We start from the raw sequence: 18,639 nt of genomic DNA, 5'->3' as shown, positions 1-18,639 counted from the left end.
ATGTGTGTGTGTGTATATAATGTGTGTGTGTGTGTATATAATGTGTGTGTGTGTATATAATGTGTGTGTGTATATAATGTGTGTGTGTGTATATAATGTGTGTGTATATAATGTGTGTGTGTGTATAATGTGTGTGTGTGTATATAATGTGTGTGTATATAATGTGTGTGTATATAATGTGTGTGTGTATATAATGTGTGTGTGTGTATATAATGTGTGTGTGTGTGTATAATGTGTGTGTGTGTGTATATAATGTGTGTGTGTGTATATAATGTGTGTGTATATAATGTGTGTGTGTATATATAATGTGTGTGTGTGTATATAATGTGTGTGTATATAATGTGTGTGTGTGTGTATAATGTGTGTGTGTGTGTATATAATGTGTGTGTGTATATAATGTGTGTGTGTGTATATAATGTGTGTGTATATAATGTGTGTGTGTATATAATGTGTGTGTGTATATAATGTGTGTGTGTGTGTATATAATGTGTGTGTGTGTATATAATGTGTGTGTATATAATGTGTGTGTGTATATAATGTGTGTGTGTGTATATAATGTGTGTGTGTATATAATGTGTGTGTGTATATAATGTGTGTGTGTGTATATAATGTGTGTGTGTGTATATAATGTGTGTGTGTGTGTATATAATGTGTGTGTGTATATAATGTGTGTATCACTGCAGCATTATGTCTTTGAGGTTCTCTTGCAGTATGGTGTCTTTAACAGCGTGGAACACAAAGCGGATGTTCTCCGTGTCGATCGCCGTGGTAAAGTGATGAAACAGAGGTTTCCCACGGTTACGCCGCTTACGACTGAACGACTGCACCAGGAACGCCTGCAGAGAGAGAGAGAGAGAGACAGAGGTTTGAGAGTTTGTGTGTATCTGGTCAGGTGTGATTGTGTGTTTACCTGGTCAGGTGTGTTTGTGTGTGTACCTGGTCAGGTGTGTTTGTGTACCTGGTCAGGTGTGTTTACCTGGGCAGGTGTGTTTACCTGGTCAGGTATGTGTTACCTGTAGGTCCAGTGTGTTAGAATCTACCTGTAGGTCCTGTGTGTTAGATCCTACCTGTAGGTCCTGTGTGTTAGATCCTACCTGTAGGTCCTGTGTGTTAGATCCTACCTGTAGGTCCTGTGTGTTAGAATCTACCTGTAGGTCCTGTGTGTTAGATCCTACCTGTAGGTCCTGTGTGTTAGATCCTACCTGTAGGTCCTGTGTGTTAGATTCTACCTGTAGGTCCTGTGTGTTAGATCCTACCTGTAGGTCCTGTTTGTTAGATCCTACCTGTAGGTCCTGTGTGTTAGATCCTACCTGTAGGTCCAGTGTGTTAGATCCTACCTGTAGGTCCTGTGTGTTAGATCCTAACTGTAGGTCCTGTTTGTTAGATCCTACCTGTAGGTCCAGTGTGTTAGATCCTACCTGTAGGTCCTGTGTGTTAGATCCTAACTGTAGGTCCTGTTTGTTAGATCCTACCTGTAGGTCCTGTGTGTTAGATCCTACCTGTAGGTCCTGTTTGTTAGATCCTACCTATAGGTCCTGTGTGTTAAATCCTACCTGTACATCCTCCAGCCTGCGAGGGTCTCCCCTGTATTCTGGGAAGTTTTTAGTGATGTCAGACTGGCCTAGCTTCTCCACCAGCAGGTCAGTCTTGTTGAGGAAGAGGATGATGGACACGTTGAGGAAGAGCTTGTTGTTCACGATCGTCTCAAAGATGTTCATGCTCTCTACCAGCCGATTGGTCCTCCGGTCCTCCATCAGAACCTATGGGAGAGGAGGTGAGAAATGTCTCCCTTCCGGCTGACTCTAAAACTGAAGATGTGATTTCACCCCCAAAACCTCCCAGCTACATCCGCACCTCATATACTCAGGTCTGGTGGTTGGGTGTACCTGGACATACGTCTGTCTGTCTGTCTGTCTGTCTGTCTGTAGCCTACCTAGTCGTACGTACGTACGTACGTCTGTATGTATGTATGTATGTATGTATGTATGTATGTATGTCTGTCTGTCTGTCTGTCTGTCTGTCTGTCTGTCTGTCTGTCTGTCTGTCTGTCTGTCTGTCTGTCTGTCTGTCTGTCTGTAGCCTACCTGGTCGTACGTACGTATGTATGTATGTATGTATGTATGTATGTATGTATGTCTGTCTGTCTGTCTGTCTGTCTGTCTGTCTGTCTGTCTGTCTGTCTGTCTGTCTGTCTGTCTGTCTGTCTGTCTGTCTGTAGCCTACCTGGTCGTACTCGGATGATGACACCATGAACAGTATAGATGTGATTCCGTCGAAGCACTGAAACCATTTCTGTCTCTGTGACCTCTGACCCCCCACATCAACCATCTTAAACGGAATCTTCTTTATGATAAAGTCGTGTTCTACGATTCCTTTAGTCGCCTTCCGTGCAAACAGAATGTCCTGCCGACTAGGGATATAGTTCTGGAGAGAGGAGGAGAGAGGGATGGAAGGATGGAGGAGAGAGGGGAGGAGTAGAGAGGAGCAGAGAGGAGGAGAGAGGGAAGGATGGAGGAGAGAGGGGAGGAGTAGAGAGGAGCAGAGAGGAGGAGAGAGGAAGGGAAGGATGGAGGAGAGAGGGGAGGAGTAGAGGAGGAGAGAGGGATGGAATGATGGAGGAGAGAGGGGAGGGGTAGAGAGGAGGAGAGAGGGATGGAAGGATGGAGGAGAGAGGGGAGGGGTAGAGAGGAGGAGAGAGGGATGGAAGGATGGAGGAGAGAGGAGAGAGAGGGATGGAAGGATGGAAGAGAGAGGAGGAGAGAGGGATGGAAGGATGTAGTAGAGAGGAGGAGAGAGGGATAGAAGGATGTAGTAGATAGGAGAGAGAGGGATGGAAGGATGGAGGAGAGAAGAGAGAGAGGGATGGAAGGATGGAGGAGAGAGGGATGGAAGGATGGAGGAGAGAGGAGGAGAGAGGGATGGAAGGATGGAGGAGAGGAGGAGAGATGGATGGAAGGATGTAGTAGAGAGGAGAGAGAGGGATGGAAGGATGGAGGAGAGAAGAGAGAGAGGGATGGAAGGATGGAGGAGAGAGGGATGGAAGGATGGAGGAGAGAGGAGGAGAGAGGGATGGAAGGATGGAGGAGAGGAGGAGAGATGGATGGAAGGATGTAGGAGAGAGGAGGAGAGAGGGATGGAAGGATGGAGGAGAGAGGGATGGAAGGATGCAGGAGAGAGGAGGAGAGAGGGATAGAAGGATGGAGGAGAGAGGGATGGAAGGATAGAGGAGAGAGGAGGAGAGAGGGATGGAAGGATGGAGGAGAGGAGGAGAGATGGATGGAAGGATGTAGGAGAGAGGAGGAGAGAGGGATGGAAGGATGGAGGAGAGAGGGATGGAAGGATGGAGGAGAGAGGAGGAGAGAGGGATGGAAGGATAGAGGAGAGAGGAGGAGAGAGGGATGGAAGGATGGAGGAGAGAGGAGGAGAGAGGGATGGAAGGATGGAGGAGAGAGGGATGGAAGGATGGAGGAGAGAGGAGAGAGGAGGAGAGAGGGATGGAAGGATGGAGGAGAGGAGGAGAGAGGGATGGAAGGATGGAGGAGAGGAGGAGAGAGGGATGGAAGGATGGAGGAGAGAGGAGGAGCGAGGGATGGAAGGATGGAGGAGAGAGGAGGAGAGAGGGATGGAAGGATGGAGGAGAGAGGAGGAGAGAGGGATGGAAGGATGGAGGAGAGAGGAGGAGAGAGAGATGGAAGGATGGAGGAGAGAGGAGAGAGAGGAGGAGAACAGTAATATTATCATGCTCTTTGATTGTTTTTGTTTGTCATTTATGAACAGTATTTATGTACAACAACAGTATTCAACAATAATGTAATTACATAGTCAGTAATACTATCAGATGGGGGGGGTGTGGCATTAGAGGTTCTGACATTAAATGTTAAAGGTAAAGAAGCTCCGCCCACTTACCGGCTGGCCAATCCGGTCCAGGTTATCCAGGAAGTATTTCACCGACTCACTCTGTGAACAGGAAGAGACGACAGTCGTGTTGACTTAATTAAACGTTTTATTCCATTGTTTCCATTGGACACGACATGCTGAAAGCTCAAGCACAAGTTTCTGAAAGTATTTGCTATATAATTCAACCACACACAACAACAAACACTCTTCCCACTGAGCAAAGACGTCAATTCAACGTCTATTCCACGTTGGTTCAATGTAGTTTCATTGAAATGACGTGAAAACGACGTTGATTCAACCAGTGTGTGTCCAGCGCGAAACGACGTTGATTCAAATTAGTGTGTTTCCAGTGCGAAACGACGTTGATTCAACCAGTGTGTTTCCAGTGGGAAACGACGTTGATTCAACCAGTGTGTTTCCAGTGGGAAACGACGTTGATTCAACCAGTGTGTTTCCAGTGGGAAACGACGTTGATTCAACCAGTGTGTGTCCAGTGGGAAATGACGTTGACACCGAGACTTCTAGAATGCTCTACAATGTTCAAACAAACAAAACTGATCATTAAACTCAACCCTGACACAGATAGAGAGAAGGGAGGGAGGGACAGAGGGGGAGAGAAAGGGAGAAAGAGGGAGTAAGAAAGAGAGCAATGTTTTCTGATAAAAGTGTGTTGACCCTGTGTTCTGCCTCTAAGAGGGGAACAACACTAAACAGACCCAGGATCAGCTTCTGAACGCGTTCCAGGGGCTCTATGAAGCAATCTCCCAATGCCTCTGAAGGGAACAACACTAAAACAGACCCAGGATCAGCTTCTTAATGCGTTCCAGGGGCTCTATGAAGCAATCTCCCAATATCTCTGAAGGGAACAACACCTAAACAGACCCAGGATCAGCTTCTTAATGCGTTCCAGGGGCTCTATGAAGCAATCTCCCAATGCCTCTGAAGGGAACAACACCTAAACAGACCCAGGATCAGCTTCTTAATGCGTTCCAGGGGCTCTATGAAGCAATCTCCCAATGCCTCTGAAGGGAACAACACCTAAACAGACCCAGGATCAGCGTATTAATGCGTTCAGCAGACACTTTTATCCAAAGTCATTGGTCCATTTTATGAATAGGTGTCCCCAGGCTGTATCAAACCCACGACCTTTGGTCTTACATGCACCACACCGACTGAGCCAAACAGGATGTTTAACGTTATTTAGTATGATAGTTCAGTCTGGTACATTACAACCTCGCTCACATCCACCACCCCAGGAAACAGCTGTGTGTGTGAAAACAGAGAGAAGGATTAACCAGACAGAGAGACAGCAACCCCCCCTTTCTCCTCCCTTCCCCACACACAGAAAACTAGCCCTCGTTCCAAAACTATTCCTCTTTTCTAAACTATTCCTCTTTCCAAAACTATTCCTCTTTTCAAAACTATTCCTCTTTCCAAAACTATTCCTCTTTTCAAAACTATTCCTCTTTCCAAAACTATTCCTCTTTCCAAAACTATTCCTCTTTTCAAAACTATTCCTCTTTCCAAAACTATTCCTCTTTTCAAAACTATTCCTCTTTCCAAAACTATTCCTCTTTTCAAAACTATTCCTCTTTTCTAAACTATTCCTCTTTCCAAAACTATTCCTCTTTCCAAAACTATTCCTCGTTCCAAAACTATTCCTCTTTCCAAAACTATTCCTCTTTCCAAAACTATTCCTCTTTTCAAAACTATTCCTCTTTTCAAAACTATTCCTCTTTCCAAAACTATTCCTCTTTCCAAAACTATTCCTCGTTCCAAAACTATTCCTCTTTTCAAAACTATTCCTCTTTCCAAAACTATTCCTCTTTCCAAAACTATTCCTCTTTTCAAAACTATTCCTCTTTCCAAAACTATTCCTCTTTTCAAAACTATTCCTCTTTTCAAAACTATTCCTCTTTCCAAAACTATGCCTCTTTCCAAAACTATTCCTCTTTCCAAAACTATTCCTCTTTCCAAAACTATTCCTCTTTTCAAAACTATTCCTCTTTTCTAAACTATTCCTCTTTTCAAAATTATTCCTCTTTTCAAAACTATTCCTCTTTTCTAAACTATTCCTCTTTCCAAAACTATTCCTCTTTTCAAAACTATTCCTCTTTTCAAAACTATTCCTCTTTCCAAAACTATTCCTCTTTCCAAAACTATTCCTCTTTTCAAAACTATTCCTCTTTTCTAAACTATTCCTCTAATTTAAAACTATTCCTCTTTTCAAAACTATTCCTCTTTTCTAAACTATTCCTCTTTCCAAAACTATTCCTCTTTTCAAAACTATTCCTCTAATTTAAAACTATTCCTCTTTCCAAAAATATTCCTCTTTTCAAAACTATGCCTCTTTTCAAAACTATTCCTCTTTCCAAAACTATTCCTCTTTTCAAAACTATTCCTCTTTTCAAAACTATTCCTCTAATTTAAAACTATTCCTCTTTCCAAAAATATTCCTCTTTTCAAAACTATGCCTCTTTTCAAAACTATTCCTCTTTCCAAAACTATTCCTCTTTTCAAAACTATTCCTCTTTTCAAAATTATGCCTCTTTCCAAAACTATTCCTCTTTTCAAAACTATTCCTCTAATTTAAAACTATTCCTCTTTCCAAAACTATTCCTCTTTCCAAAAACTATTCCTCTTTCCAAAACTATTCCTCTTTCCAAAAACTATTCCTCTTTCCAAAACTATGCCTCTTTCCAAAACTATTCCTCTTTTCAAAACTATTCCTCTAATTTAAAACTATTCCTCTTTCCAAAAATATTCCTCTTTTCAAAACTATTCCTCTTTCCAAAACTATTCCTCTTTCCAAAACTATTCCTCTTTCCAAAACTATTCCTCTTTCCAAAACTATGCCATTTTCAAAACTATTCCTCTTTCCAAAACTATTCCTCTTTCCAAAAATATTCCTCTTTTCAAAACTATTCCTCTTTCCAAAACTATTCCTCTTTCCAAAACTATTCCTCTTTCCAAAACTATTCCTCTTTCCAAAACTATTCCTCTTTCCAAAACTATTCCTCTTTCCAAAAACTATGCCTCTTTCCAAAACTATTCCTCTAATTTAAAACTATTCCTCTTTCCAAAAATATTCCTCTTTTCAAAACTATGCCTCTTTTCAAAACTATTCCTCTTTCCAAAACTATTCCTCTTTTCAAAACTATTCCTCTTTTCAAAACTATTCCTCTAATTTAAAACTATTCCTCTTTCCAAAAATATTCCTCTTTTCAAAACTATGCCTCTTTTCAAAACTATTCCTCTAATTTAAAACTATTCCTCTTTCCAAAAATATTCCTCTTTTCAAAACTATGCCTCTTTTCAAAACTATTCCTCTTTCCAAAACTATTCCTCTTTTCAAAACTATTCCTCTTTTCAAAACTATTCCTCTAATTTAAAACTATTCCTCTTTCCAAAAATATTCCTCTTTTCAAAACTATGCCTCTTTTCAAAACTATTCCTCTTTCCAAAACTATTCCTCTTTTCAAAACTATTCCTCTTTTCAAAACTATGCCTCTTTCCAAAACTATTCCTCTTTTCAAAACTATTCCTCTAATTTAAAACTATTCCTCTTTCCAAAACTATTCCTCTTTCCAAAAACTATTCCTCTTTCCAAAACTATTCCTCTTTCCAAAAACTATTCCTCTTTCCAAAACTATGCCTCTTTCCAAAACTATTCCTCTTTTCAAAACTATTCCTCTAATTTAAAACTATTCCTCTTTCCAAAAATATTCCTCTTTTCAAAACTATTCCTCTTTCCAAAACTATTCCTCTTTCCAAAACTATTCCTCTTTCCAAAACTATTCCTCTTTCCAAAACTATGCCATTTTCAAAACTATTCCTCTTTCCAAAACTATTCCTCTTTCCAAAAATATTCCTCTTTTCAAAACTATTCCTCTTTCCAAAACTATTCCTCTTTCCAAAACTATTCCTCTTTCCAAAACTATTCCTCTTTCCAAAACTATTCCTCTTTCCAAAACTATTCCTCTTTCCAAAAACTATGCCTCTTTCCAAAACTATTCCTCTAATTTAAAACTATTCCTCTTTCCAAAACTATTCCTCTTTTCTAAACTATTCCTCTAATTTAAAACTATTCCTCTTTCCAAAACTATTCCTCTTTTCAAAACTATTCCTCTTTCCAAAACTATTCCTCTTTCCAAAACTATTCCTCTTTCCAAAACTATTCCTCTTTTCTAAACTATTCCTCTAATTTAAAACTATTCATCTTTCCAAAACTATTCCTCTTTTCAAAACTATTCCTCTTTCCAAAAACTATGCCTCTTTCCAAAACTATTCCTCTAATTTAAAACTATTCCTCGTTCCAAAACTATTCCTCTAATTTAAAACTATTCCTCTTTCCAAAACTATTCCTCTTTTCAAAACTATTCCTCTTTTCAAAACTATTCCTCTTTTCAAAACTATTCCTCTTTTCAAAACTATTCCTCTTTCCACTGTTCTTCTTTCAATCCGTCCTTCATTTAGCTGATGGGCTCTGGTCTGGTCTTATTGTAAATGTCAGTTTGTCTTCTCCAAATGAGATTCCAACTTGTCTTATAAATTAATAATAATTTGTCACAGAGTCGTGTTCTAAAACGGACCCCATTGGACGAACGGCCGTGAACCGTTATGTTGCCGTGCCAAACAGGAAACGCAACCCCCATGACCCAAAGGTTGACCTGTGATGTCACCGCCACAGGAAACAAAGTCAGAGGGGAGGGGCCAGGAGTGGGGGAGAGGGGGAATTCCCAGCGTTGAGGAGATTAACACAGACTACATACACAGGCAGACAGACACACACACACTACACTACACTCTAGTCTCACGTTGCCATACCACCGTCTGGAGAATTTAGATTTGGTGCAAAAACACACCGAACATATTTTGATTATATGTTACATTTCTAACATTCTTTGTAGACTCCACTGATCTGCTAACTAGCTAGCTGGCTACAGTAGGCATCTTTGTAGACTCCACTAATCTGCTAACTAGCTAGCTAGCTACAGTAGGCCACTTTATAGGCTAACTCCACTGAGCTGCTAGCTGGCTACAGTAGGCCACTTTGTAGACTCCACTGAGCTGCTAACTAGCTAGCTGGCTACAGTAGGCCACTTTATAGGCTAACTCCACTGAGCTGCTAACTAGCTAGCTGGCTACAGTAGGCCACTTTGTAGACTCCACTGAACTGCTAACTAGCTAGCTGGCTACAGTAGGCCACTTTGTATACTCCACTGAGCTGCTAACTAGCGAGCTAGCTAACTTTACACACTGTTTAGCTAAGTGAATTAAATGTAATCAGCTAGCTAACTTCCTATTGGCTAGCTATCTTGATGTAATCATTGTAAAATTAAAAATAGTCTCCAAATGTATTTTGTAGATAACGGCCATGGAAGAGGGTGACATTGCCGCTTCAGCTGTCAGTAACGGGAGAATGGTAGGTGCAAAAACACACCGAACATATTTTGATTATATGTTACATTTCTAACATTCTTTGTAGACTCCACTGATCTGCTAACTAGCTAGCTGGCTACAGTAGGCATCTTTGTAGACTCCACTAATCTGCTAACTAGCTAGCTAGCTACAGTAGGCCACTTTATAGGCTAACTCCACTGAGCTGCTAGCTGGCTACAGTAGGCCACTTTGTAGACTCCACTGAGCTGCTAACTAGCTAGCTGGCTACAGTAGGCCACTTTATAGGCTAACTCCACTGAGCTGCTAACTAGCTAGCTGGCTACAGTAGGCCACTTTGTAGACTCCACTGAACTGCTAACTAGCTAGCTGGCTACAGTAGGCCACTTTGTATACTCCACTGAGCTGCTAACTAGCGAGCTAGCTAACTTTACACACTGTTTAGCTAAGTGAATTAAATGTAATCAGCTAGCTAACTTCCTATTGGCTAGCTATCTTGATGTAATCATTGTAAAATTAAAAATAGTCTCCAAATGTATTTTGTAGATAACGGCCATGGAAGAGGGTGACATTGCCGCTTCAGCTGTCAGTAACGGGAGAATGGTAGGCCACTGGACAGGTCATTATGAACAAATTATCCAGTCCCTAGAGGGTTAAACTACGAGGATAGAGAGATAATGGCAACATACTATTCAGTGCCGTCTCATTGGAGTATAATGAAGCCTGTTTCTTTGTGATGTAATCTGTCCTCGGCTATGGAATGCTGTGAAAGAAAGCCCGTTGGCAGATGAAGAGAGAGGTCCCGATGAACGTCCCAAGAGACGAAGGGTATATCCTATGTGCCCTGGGTTATATGTGTTGGCCCACCTATGTTTAACAGAATGCTGTATACAGTTATACAGTTAAACATCCCACACAGTGTATTAACCTGGTTACAACGGGAGCTGCTGGCTGTGCAGGGTTCTTTTCCAGCCCAGCAATAACACACCCGATTACCAACTCATCATCACATCTAAAGAGTTGATCATCAAGAGTGCTATTTTCTGGGCTGGAATAGAAGTCTGCTCAGCCAGTAGATCAGTGGAGCAGGGTTGGCCATCTCTGGAATAGAAGTCTACTCAGACAGTAGATCAGTGGAGCAGGGTTGGCCATCTCTGGAATAGAAGTCTACTCAGCCAGTAGATCAGTGGAGCAGGGTTGGCCACCTCTGGAATAGAAGTCTACTCAGCCAGTAGATCAGTGGAGCAGGGTTGGCCACCTCTGGAATAGAAGTCTGCTCAGTGACCAGACCAAATTCAGATAGAAATGTAAGTTATAGATCTGTCATTTCTCATGAAAAGCAAGTCTAATAAGCAGTAGATATGTTCTATGTGCTCTATTTCTATGCTTCCCGGTCTACATTATAGTTGCTTGTTTTTGGTCACATAAAAACTGAAATTAGGAAAACTATTAAGAGTTTTAACAACCAGGAAATGTTGTTGGTGGGGAGAGAGAGAGAGAGGGAGAGAGAGAGAGAGAGAGAGAGAGAGAGAGACAGAGAGAGAGAGGGAGAGAGAGAGAGAGAGAGGGAGAGAGAGAGAGAGAGAGAGGGAGAGAGAGAGAGAGAGAGAGAGAGAGAGAGAGAGAGAGAGAGAGAGAGAGAGAGAGAGAGAGAGAGAGAGAGAGAGAGAGATGGGGAGAGAGAGAGAGAGAGAGAGAGAGAGAGATGGGGAGAGAGAGAAAGTGTGAGAGGGAGGGGGAGAGAGAGAAAGTGTGAGAGGGAGGGGGAGAGAGAGAAAGAGACAAAAGAGTATTTTTTTCTCTGAAGTTACCATTTCAAAACTAAAATAACTTTATTAGTCAACGGTGAAAATGCTGACAGAGGGTTTTAAAGACTGAGTAAGCAGATGGACTGAGGTTTCCTCTCTATTTCAGGAAGACAGGAAGAGAGGGGGAGGGGGAGAGAGGGAGGGAGGGGGAGAGAGAGGGGATGAGAGATAGAGAGATGGCATGTTTTTTTTGTATATAATTTATGAACCAAGTTAATAAAACATGTAACATTGGGGGGAACTGAGGAAAAACCAATGACTAAAGCCTGTCACAGCAGATGCATTACAGCTGACCAATCAAAACAGGTTTCTGGTGGGTTAAACCAATCAATGGATAGAACTGGTGTAGTTGTGGTGTGAGTGAGTAAGCCAGCTGGAATGGAACTCCATTCACAGTTTGTGTTGGTCAGATTAGAGGCTTTACTACTAGACGAGGTCTGAATAGACTGTTTGGCCCCTCCCCCTCCCTCTCACACACACTCTCTCTCTCTCTCTCTCTCTCTCTCTCTCTCTCTCTCTCTCTCTCTCCCTCTCTCCCTCTCTCTCTCTCTCTCCCTCTCTCTCTCTCTCTCTCCTGGTTGCAATGGGAACCCGGTGGTTGTTTTGAGAGCTTTTGGATTCGACGTTGCTCATAACTATCACACACACTAGGGCTGTCCCCGACTAAAAAAAATAAAAATCTTAAACTTTAAATAATAATTAAATAATTACGACACACTCCCTACTGCAGTGAACAGGCCCCACACCACAGCAAGTGTTTATCTCTGTCTCTCTCTCCTCCCTACTGCAGTGAACAGGCCCCACACCACAGTAAGTGTTTATCTCTGTCTCTCTCTCCTCCCTACTACAGTGAACAGGCCCCACACCACAGTGTTGTCTCTCTCCTCCCTACTACAGTGAACAGGCCCCACACCACAGTAAGTGTTTATCTCTGTCTCTCTCTCCTCCCTACTACAGTGAACAGGCCCCACACCACAGTGTTGTCTCTCTCCTCCCTACTACAGTGAACAGGCCCCACACCACAGTAAGTGTTTATCTCTGTCTCTCTCTCCTCCCTACTACAGTGAACAGGCCCCACACCACAGTGTTGTCTCTCTCCTCCCTACTACAGTGAACAGGCCCCACACCACAGTAAGTGTTTATCTCTGTCTCTCTCCTCCCTACTGCAGTGAACAGGCCCGACACCACAGTGTTTATCTCTGTTGTCTCTCTCCTCCCTACTGCAGTGAACAGGCCCCACACCACAGTGTTGTCTCTCTCTCCTCCCTACTGCAGTGAACAGGCCCCACACCACAGTGTTGTCTCTCTCTCCTCCCTCCTGCAGTGAACAGGCCCCACACCACAGTGTTGTCTCTCTCTCCTCCCTACTGCAGTGAACAGGCCCCACACCACAGTGTTTATCTCTGTTGTCTCTCTCCTCCCTACTGCAGTGAACAGGCCCATGTATCTTTAAGATAGAGTAAGGGCCTGATTCGATCATTCCTTATGGGCACCTTTTAAAGGGAATGTTCCCCTCGTTGGCATTAACAGTAAACGCTGCATATGTCAGCTACATCGTTAATTACCTTTAATTGGCACATAGCCGACGGCACGATCAGATTCCGGCATAACAGGATTCAATCTCTTATCAATTGTGACGTTCTCCAACTTGTGTGTTTAAAAAAATATTTTTGTATTCATCTGTTTGCAGCAACGACCTGGGGAATAGTTACAGGGGAGAGGAGGTGGATGAGTGAGACAATTGTAAACTAGGGATTATTAGGTGACCGTGATGGTTTGATGGCCAGATTGGGAATTTAGCCAGGACACCGGGGTTAACACCCCTACTCTTACGATAAGTGCCATGGGATCTTTAATGACCTCAGAGAGTCAGGACACCCGTTTAACGTCCCATCCGAAAGACGGCACCCCTACACAGGGCAGTGTCCCCAATCACTGCCCTGGGGCATTGGGATATTTTTTTTAGACCAGAGGAAAGTGTGCCTCCTACTGGCCCTCCAACACCTCTTCCAGCAGCATCTGGTCTCCCATCCAAGAACTGACCAGGACCAACCCTGCTTAGCTTCAGAAGCAAGCCAGCAGTGGTATGCAGGGTGGTATGCTGCTGGGTGGTATGCAGGGTGGTATGCTGCTGGGTGTGTGCTGTGGGTGGCTGTCAGTCGTTTCTGTTTTCTCTCTATCTCTCTACTCCTCCCTTCTCTCCATTTCTCCCAGTCATCCTGTTTCTCTCAATCCCTCTCCCCTCCCCCAACCTTATTTCTCTCTCGCTCTCTTTTTCTCTGGCTGGGATCCAAAGTTTCCTGGGAAAGCTGGGCTGTGGTAACCGGAAAAACCTCTCAGAGAGAAAGATAGAGGGGTAGCGAGACAGACAGAGAAAAGGAGAGAGGGTGAGAGAGAGAATGAGAGGGAGAAAAATAAAGAATTTCATAAATAAAGATAGAGGGGTAGAGAGACAGACAGAGAAAAGGAGAGAGGGTGAGAGAGAGAACGAGAGGAAGAAAAATAAAGATAGTAAGAGAGAAAGAGATGGAAGAAGAGAGAAAAATACACACAGAGAAAGAGAGAAGCCTGAAAGGCAGCTGCAGTCTGAGGATTCACTCTGTCTTGTTCTGTTTATCTGAACAGGAACCAAGTTGTCTTCTGTGTATCACGTTAGCATGCTAGCATTATCCACTGTGACTAATGACAAGATCAGCCTCGTTTGCTAACCAAGGTCAATCTCAACAGTCTTTCTCTCTCCCTCTCTCATATCTCTCCCTCTCTCTCTCCATCTCCAGAGTGTGACCTTTCCCCTCCTGAGAGTGGCTCACATGATATGGCGTCTGGAGCTAAATAGGTGTGACTTCCGTTTGGGTCCGCATGTGATCCAGGTGTTACAAACATGATAAACATCTGACACTGCAGCATTAGTATTAATACTACTATTACTATTAGTATTATTACTATTATTATTACTATTACTATTATTATTATTATTATTACTATTATTATTATTATTATTACTATTATTATTACTATTACTATTATTACTATTATTATTACTATTATTATTATTATTATTATTATTATTATTATTACTATTATTATTATTATAATAACTATTATTATTATTACTATTATTATTATTATTATTATTATTATTATTATTATAATAACTATTATTATTATTACTATTATTATTATTATTATAATAACTATTATTATTATTACTATTATTATTATTATTATAATTATTATTATTATTATTATTATTATAATAACTATTATTATTATTATTATTATTATTATTATTATTATTATTATAACTATTATTATTATTACTATTATTATTATTATTATTATTATTATTATTATTATTATTATTATAATAACTATTATTATTATTATTATTTAAATCAAATCAAATCAAATCAAATCAAATTTTATTTGTCACATACACATGGTTAGCAGATGTTAATGCGAGTGTAGCGAAATGCTTGTGCTTCAAGTTCCGACAATGCAGTAATAACCAACAAGTAATCTAACTAACAATTCCAAAACTACTGTCTTGTACACAGTGTAAGGGGATAAAGAATATGTACATAAGGCTATATGAATGAGTGATGTACAGAGCAGCATAGGCAAGATACAGTAGATGGTATCGAGTACAGTATATACATATGAGAAGAGTATGTAAACAAAGTGGCATAGTTAAAGTGGCTAGTGATACATGTATTACATAAGGATACAGTCGATGATATAGAGTACAGTATATAGGTATGCATATGAGATGAATAATGTAGGGTAAGTAACATTTATATAAGGTAGCATTGTTTAAAGTGGCTAGTGATATATTTACATCATTTCCCATCAATTCCCATTATTAAAGTGGCTGGAGTTGAGTCAGTGTCAGTGTGTTGGCAGCAGCCACTCAATGTTAGTGGTGGCTGTTTAACAGTCTGATGGTCTTGAGATAAAAGCTAGAAGATATTAGTACTATTAGTATTATTACTATTAGTATTATTACTATTATTATTATTATTAGTAGTACTATTATTATTATTATTACTACTATTATTATTATTACTATTATTATTATTATTATTACTATTATTATTATTATTATTACTATTATTACTATTATTATCATTACTATTATTATTATTAGTACTATTAATATTACTATCATTACTATTATTATTATTAGTACTATTAATACTACTATCATTACTATTATTACTATTAATACTACTATCATTACTATTATTACTATTATTACTATTAGGGACAGAACACAGCAGGACAGAACACAGCAGGACAGAACATGGCAAGACAGAACACAGCAGGACAGCACACATCAGGATAGCAAACAGCAGGACAGCACACAGCAGGACAGTACACAGCAGGACAGTACACAGAAGGACAGTACACAGCAGGACAGTACACAGCACACAGCAGGACAGTACACAGCAGGACAGAACACAGCAGGACAGTACACAGCAGGACAGTACACAGCAGGACAGTACATAGCAGGACAGTACACAGCAGGACAGTACACAGCAGGACAGTACACATCAGGACAGTACACAGCACACAGCAGGACAGTACATAGCAGGACAGTACACAGCAGGACAGTACACAGCAGGACAGTACACATCAGGACAGTACACAGCACACAGCAGGACAGTACAAATCAGGACAGCAGGACAGTACACAGCAGGACAGCACACATCAGGACAGCACACAGCAGGACAGCACACAGCAGGACAGCACACAGCAGGACAGTACACAGCAGGACAGTACACAGCAGGACAGCACACAGCAGGACAGTACACAGCTGGACAGTACACAGCAGGACAGCACACAGCAGGACAGCATACAGGAGGACAGTACACAGCAGGACAGCACACAGCAGGACAGTACACAGCAGGACAGTACACAGCAGGACAGTACACAGCAGGACAGCACACAGCAGTACAGTACACAGCAGGACAGCACACAGCAGGACAGTACACAGCAGGACAGCACACAGCAGTACAGTACACAGCAGGACAGTACACAGCAGGACAGTACACAGCAGGACAGCACACAGCAGGACAGTACACAGCTGGACAGTACACAGCAGGACAGCACACAGCAGGACAGCATACAGGAGGACAGTACACAGCAGGACAGCACACAGCAGGACAGTACACAGCAGGACAGTACACAGCAGGACAGTACACAGCAGGACAGCACACAGCAGTACAGTACACAGCAGGACAGCACACAGCAGGACAGTACACAGCAGGACAGTACACAGCAGAAGGTATGCAGGGAACTAATAATGACAGAACCAAGTTGATCAATAGCCTGACAACGTAAGGTATACAGGGAACTAATAACGACAGGACCAACTATATCAATAGCCTGATAACTTAAGGTATCCAGGGAACTAATAATGACAGAACCAACTATATCAATAGCCTGACAACGTAAGGTATCCAGAGAACTAGTAATGACAGAACCAACTATATCAATAGCCTGACAATGTAAGGTATCCAGGGACTAGTAATGACAGGACCAACTATATCAATAGCCTGACAACGTAAGGTATCCAGGGAATTAATAATGACAGAACCAACTCTATCAATAGCCTGACAACGTAAGGTATCCAGGGAATAGTAATAACAGAATCAACATTATCAATAGCCTGACAATGTAAGGTATCCAGGGACTAGTAATGACAGGACCAACTATATCAATAGCCTGACAACGTAAGGTATCCAGGGAACTAATAATGACAGAACCAACTATATCAATAGCCTGACAACATAAGGTATATCAGACTTGTAATGACAGAACCAACTATATCAATAGCCTGACAACATAAGGTATATCAGACTAGTAATGACAGAACCAACTATATCAATAGCCTGACAACGTAAGGTATCCAGGGAACTAGTTTTGACAGAACCAACTATATCAATAGCCTGACAACATAAGGTATATCAGACTGGTAATGACAGAACCAACTATATCAATAGCCTGACAACGTAAGGTATCCAGGGAACTAGTTTTGACAGAACCAACTATATCAATAGCCTGACAATGTAAGGTATCCAGGGACTAGTAATGACAGAACCAACTATATCAATAGCCTGACAACGTAAGGTATCCAGGGAACTAGTTTTGACAGAACCAACTATATCAATAGCCTGACAACGTAAGGTATCCACAGGACTAATAATAAAAGAACCAACTATATCAATAGCCTGACAACGTAAGATATCCAGGGAACTAGTTTTGACAGAACCAACTATATCAATAGCCTGACAACATAAGGTATATCAGACTAGTAATGACAGAACCAACTATATCAATAGCCTGACAACATAAGGTATATCAGACTAGTAATGACAGAACCAACTATATCAATAGCCTGACAACGTAAGGTATCCAGGGAACTAGTTTTGACAGAACCAACTATATCAATAGCCTGACAACATAAGGTATATCAGACTAGTAATGACAGAACCAACTATATCAATAGCCTGACAACATAAAGTATATCAGACTAGTAATGACAGAACCAACTATATCAATAGCCTGACAACATAAGGTATATCAGACTAGTAATGACAGAACCAACTATATCAATAGCCTGACAACGTAAGGTATCCAGGGAACTAATAATGACAGAACCAACTATATCAATACCCTGACAACGTAAGGTATCCAGGGAACTAGTTTTGACAGAAACAACTGTATCAATAGCCTGACAACATAAGGTATATCAGACTAGTAATGACAGAACCAACTATATCAATAGCCTGACAACATAAGGTATATCAGACTAGTAATGACAGAACCAACTATATTAATAACCTGACAACATAAGGTATATCAGACTAGTAATGACAGAACCAACTATATCAATAACCTGACAACATAAGGTATATCAGACTAGTAATGACAGAACCAACTATATCAATAACCTGACAACATAAGGTATATCAGACTAGTAATGACAGAACCAACTATATCAATAACCTGACAACATAAGGTATATCAGACTAGTAATGACAGAACCAACTATATCAATAACCTGACAACATAAGGTATATCAGACTAGTAATGACAGAACTAACTATATCAATAACCTGACAACATAAGGTATATCAGACTAGTAATGACAGAACCAACTATATCAATAACCTGACAACATAAGGTATATCAGACTAGTAATGACAGAACCAACTATATCAATAGCCTTTCGGAAAAAAACGAGTTTATTCAAGTTACAGCTCATTAAGAAAGATATGACCCATGCGGGCCGGGAAGATCTCTCTATGCGAGGTCTAAAACCAAATGTCCAATAACCTATCCTCATTATTCTTACCTGCCTGTCGTAAACGTTTTAAGACGAGTTTAAGGTTATGAACAGTAGCTAATTTCCCAAATATTCTAGCCTACAAAGGTGTTGTCCTAAAGTTGTTGGGACTTTTCAAAAATAACTAGAATGAACAACTATAGCACAGCTTTCAACAATACTATCTAATTATATAGCCTCTAC

The 18,639-nt window shown here is 41.0% G+C and overlaps 1 protein-coding gene across 1 annotated transcript in view; it reads right to left on the bottom strand.

Moving 5' to 3' along the window:
- Positions 1-565: 565 nt before the first annotated feature.
- The window catches only part of LOC110513250 (guanine nucleotide-binding protein subunit alpha-12-like), a 34,657-nt gene continuing 16,583 nt past the window's right edge, over positions 566-18,639 (bottom strand). Inside the window, exons 3-6 of the mRNA XM_036947954.1 lie at positions 3,907-3,957; positions 2,224-2,424; positions 1,554-1,760; positions 566-836 (exon numbers count right to left, since the gene is read on the bottom strand). Coding sequence (XP_036803849.1) covers positions 675-836; positions 1,554-1,760; positions 2,224-2,424; positions 3,907-3,957 — 621 coding nt within the window. The 3' untranslated portion in view covers positions 566-674. The remainder of the gene's footprint in view (positions 837-1,553; positions 1,761-2,223; positions 2,425-3,906; positions 3,958-18,639) is intronic.

Source organism: Oncorhynchus mykiss, chromosome 17, assembly GCF_013265735.2.
Source record: "Oncorhynchus mykiss isolate Arlee chromosome 17, USDA_OmykA_1.1, whole genome shotgun sequence".
Lineage (NCBI taxonomy): Eukaryota > Metazoa > Chordata > Actinopteri > Salmoniformes > Salmonidae > Oncorhynchus > Oncorhynchus mykiss.
Note: the sequence above shows the minus strand (reverse complement) of the source record. Positions and strands in the feature narration are given on the sequence as shown.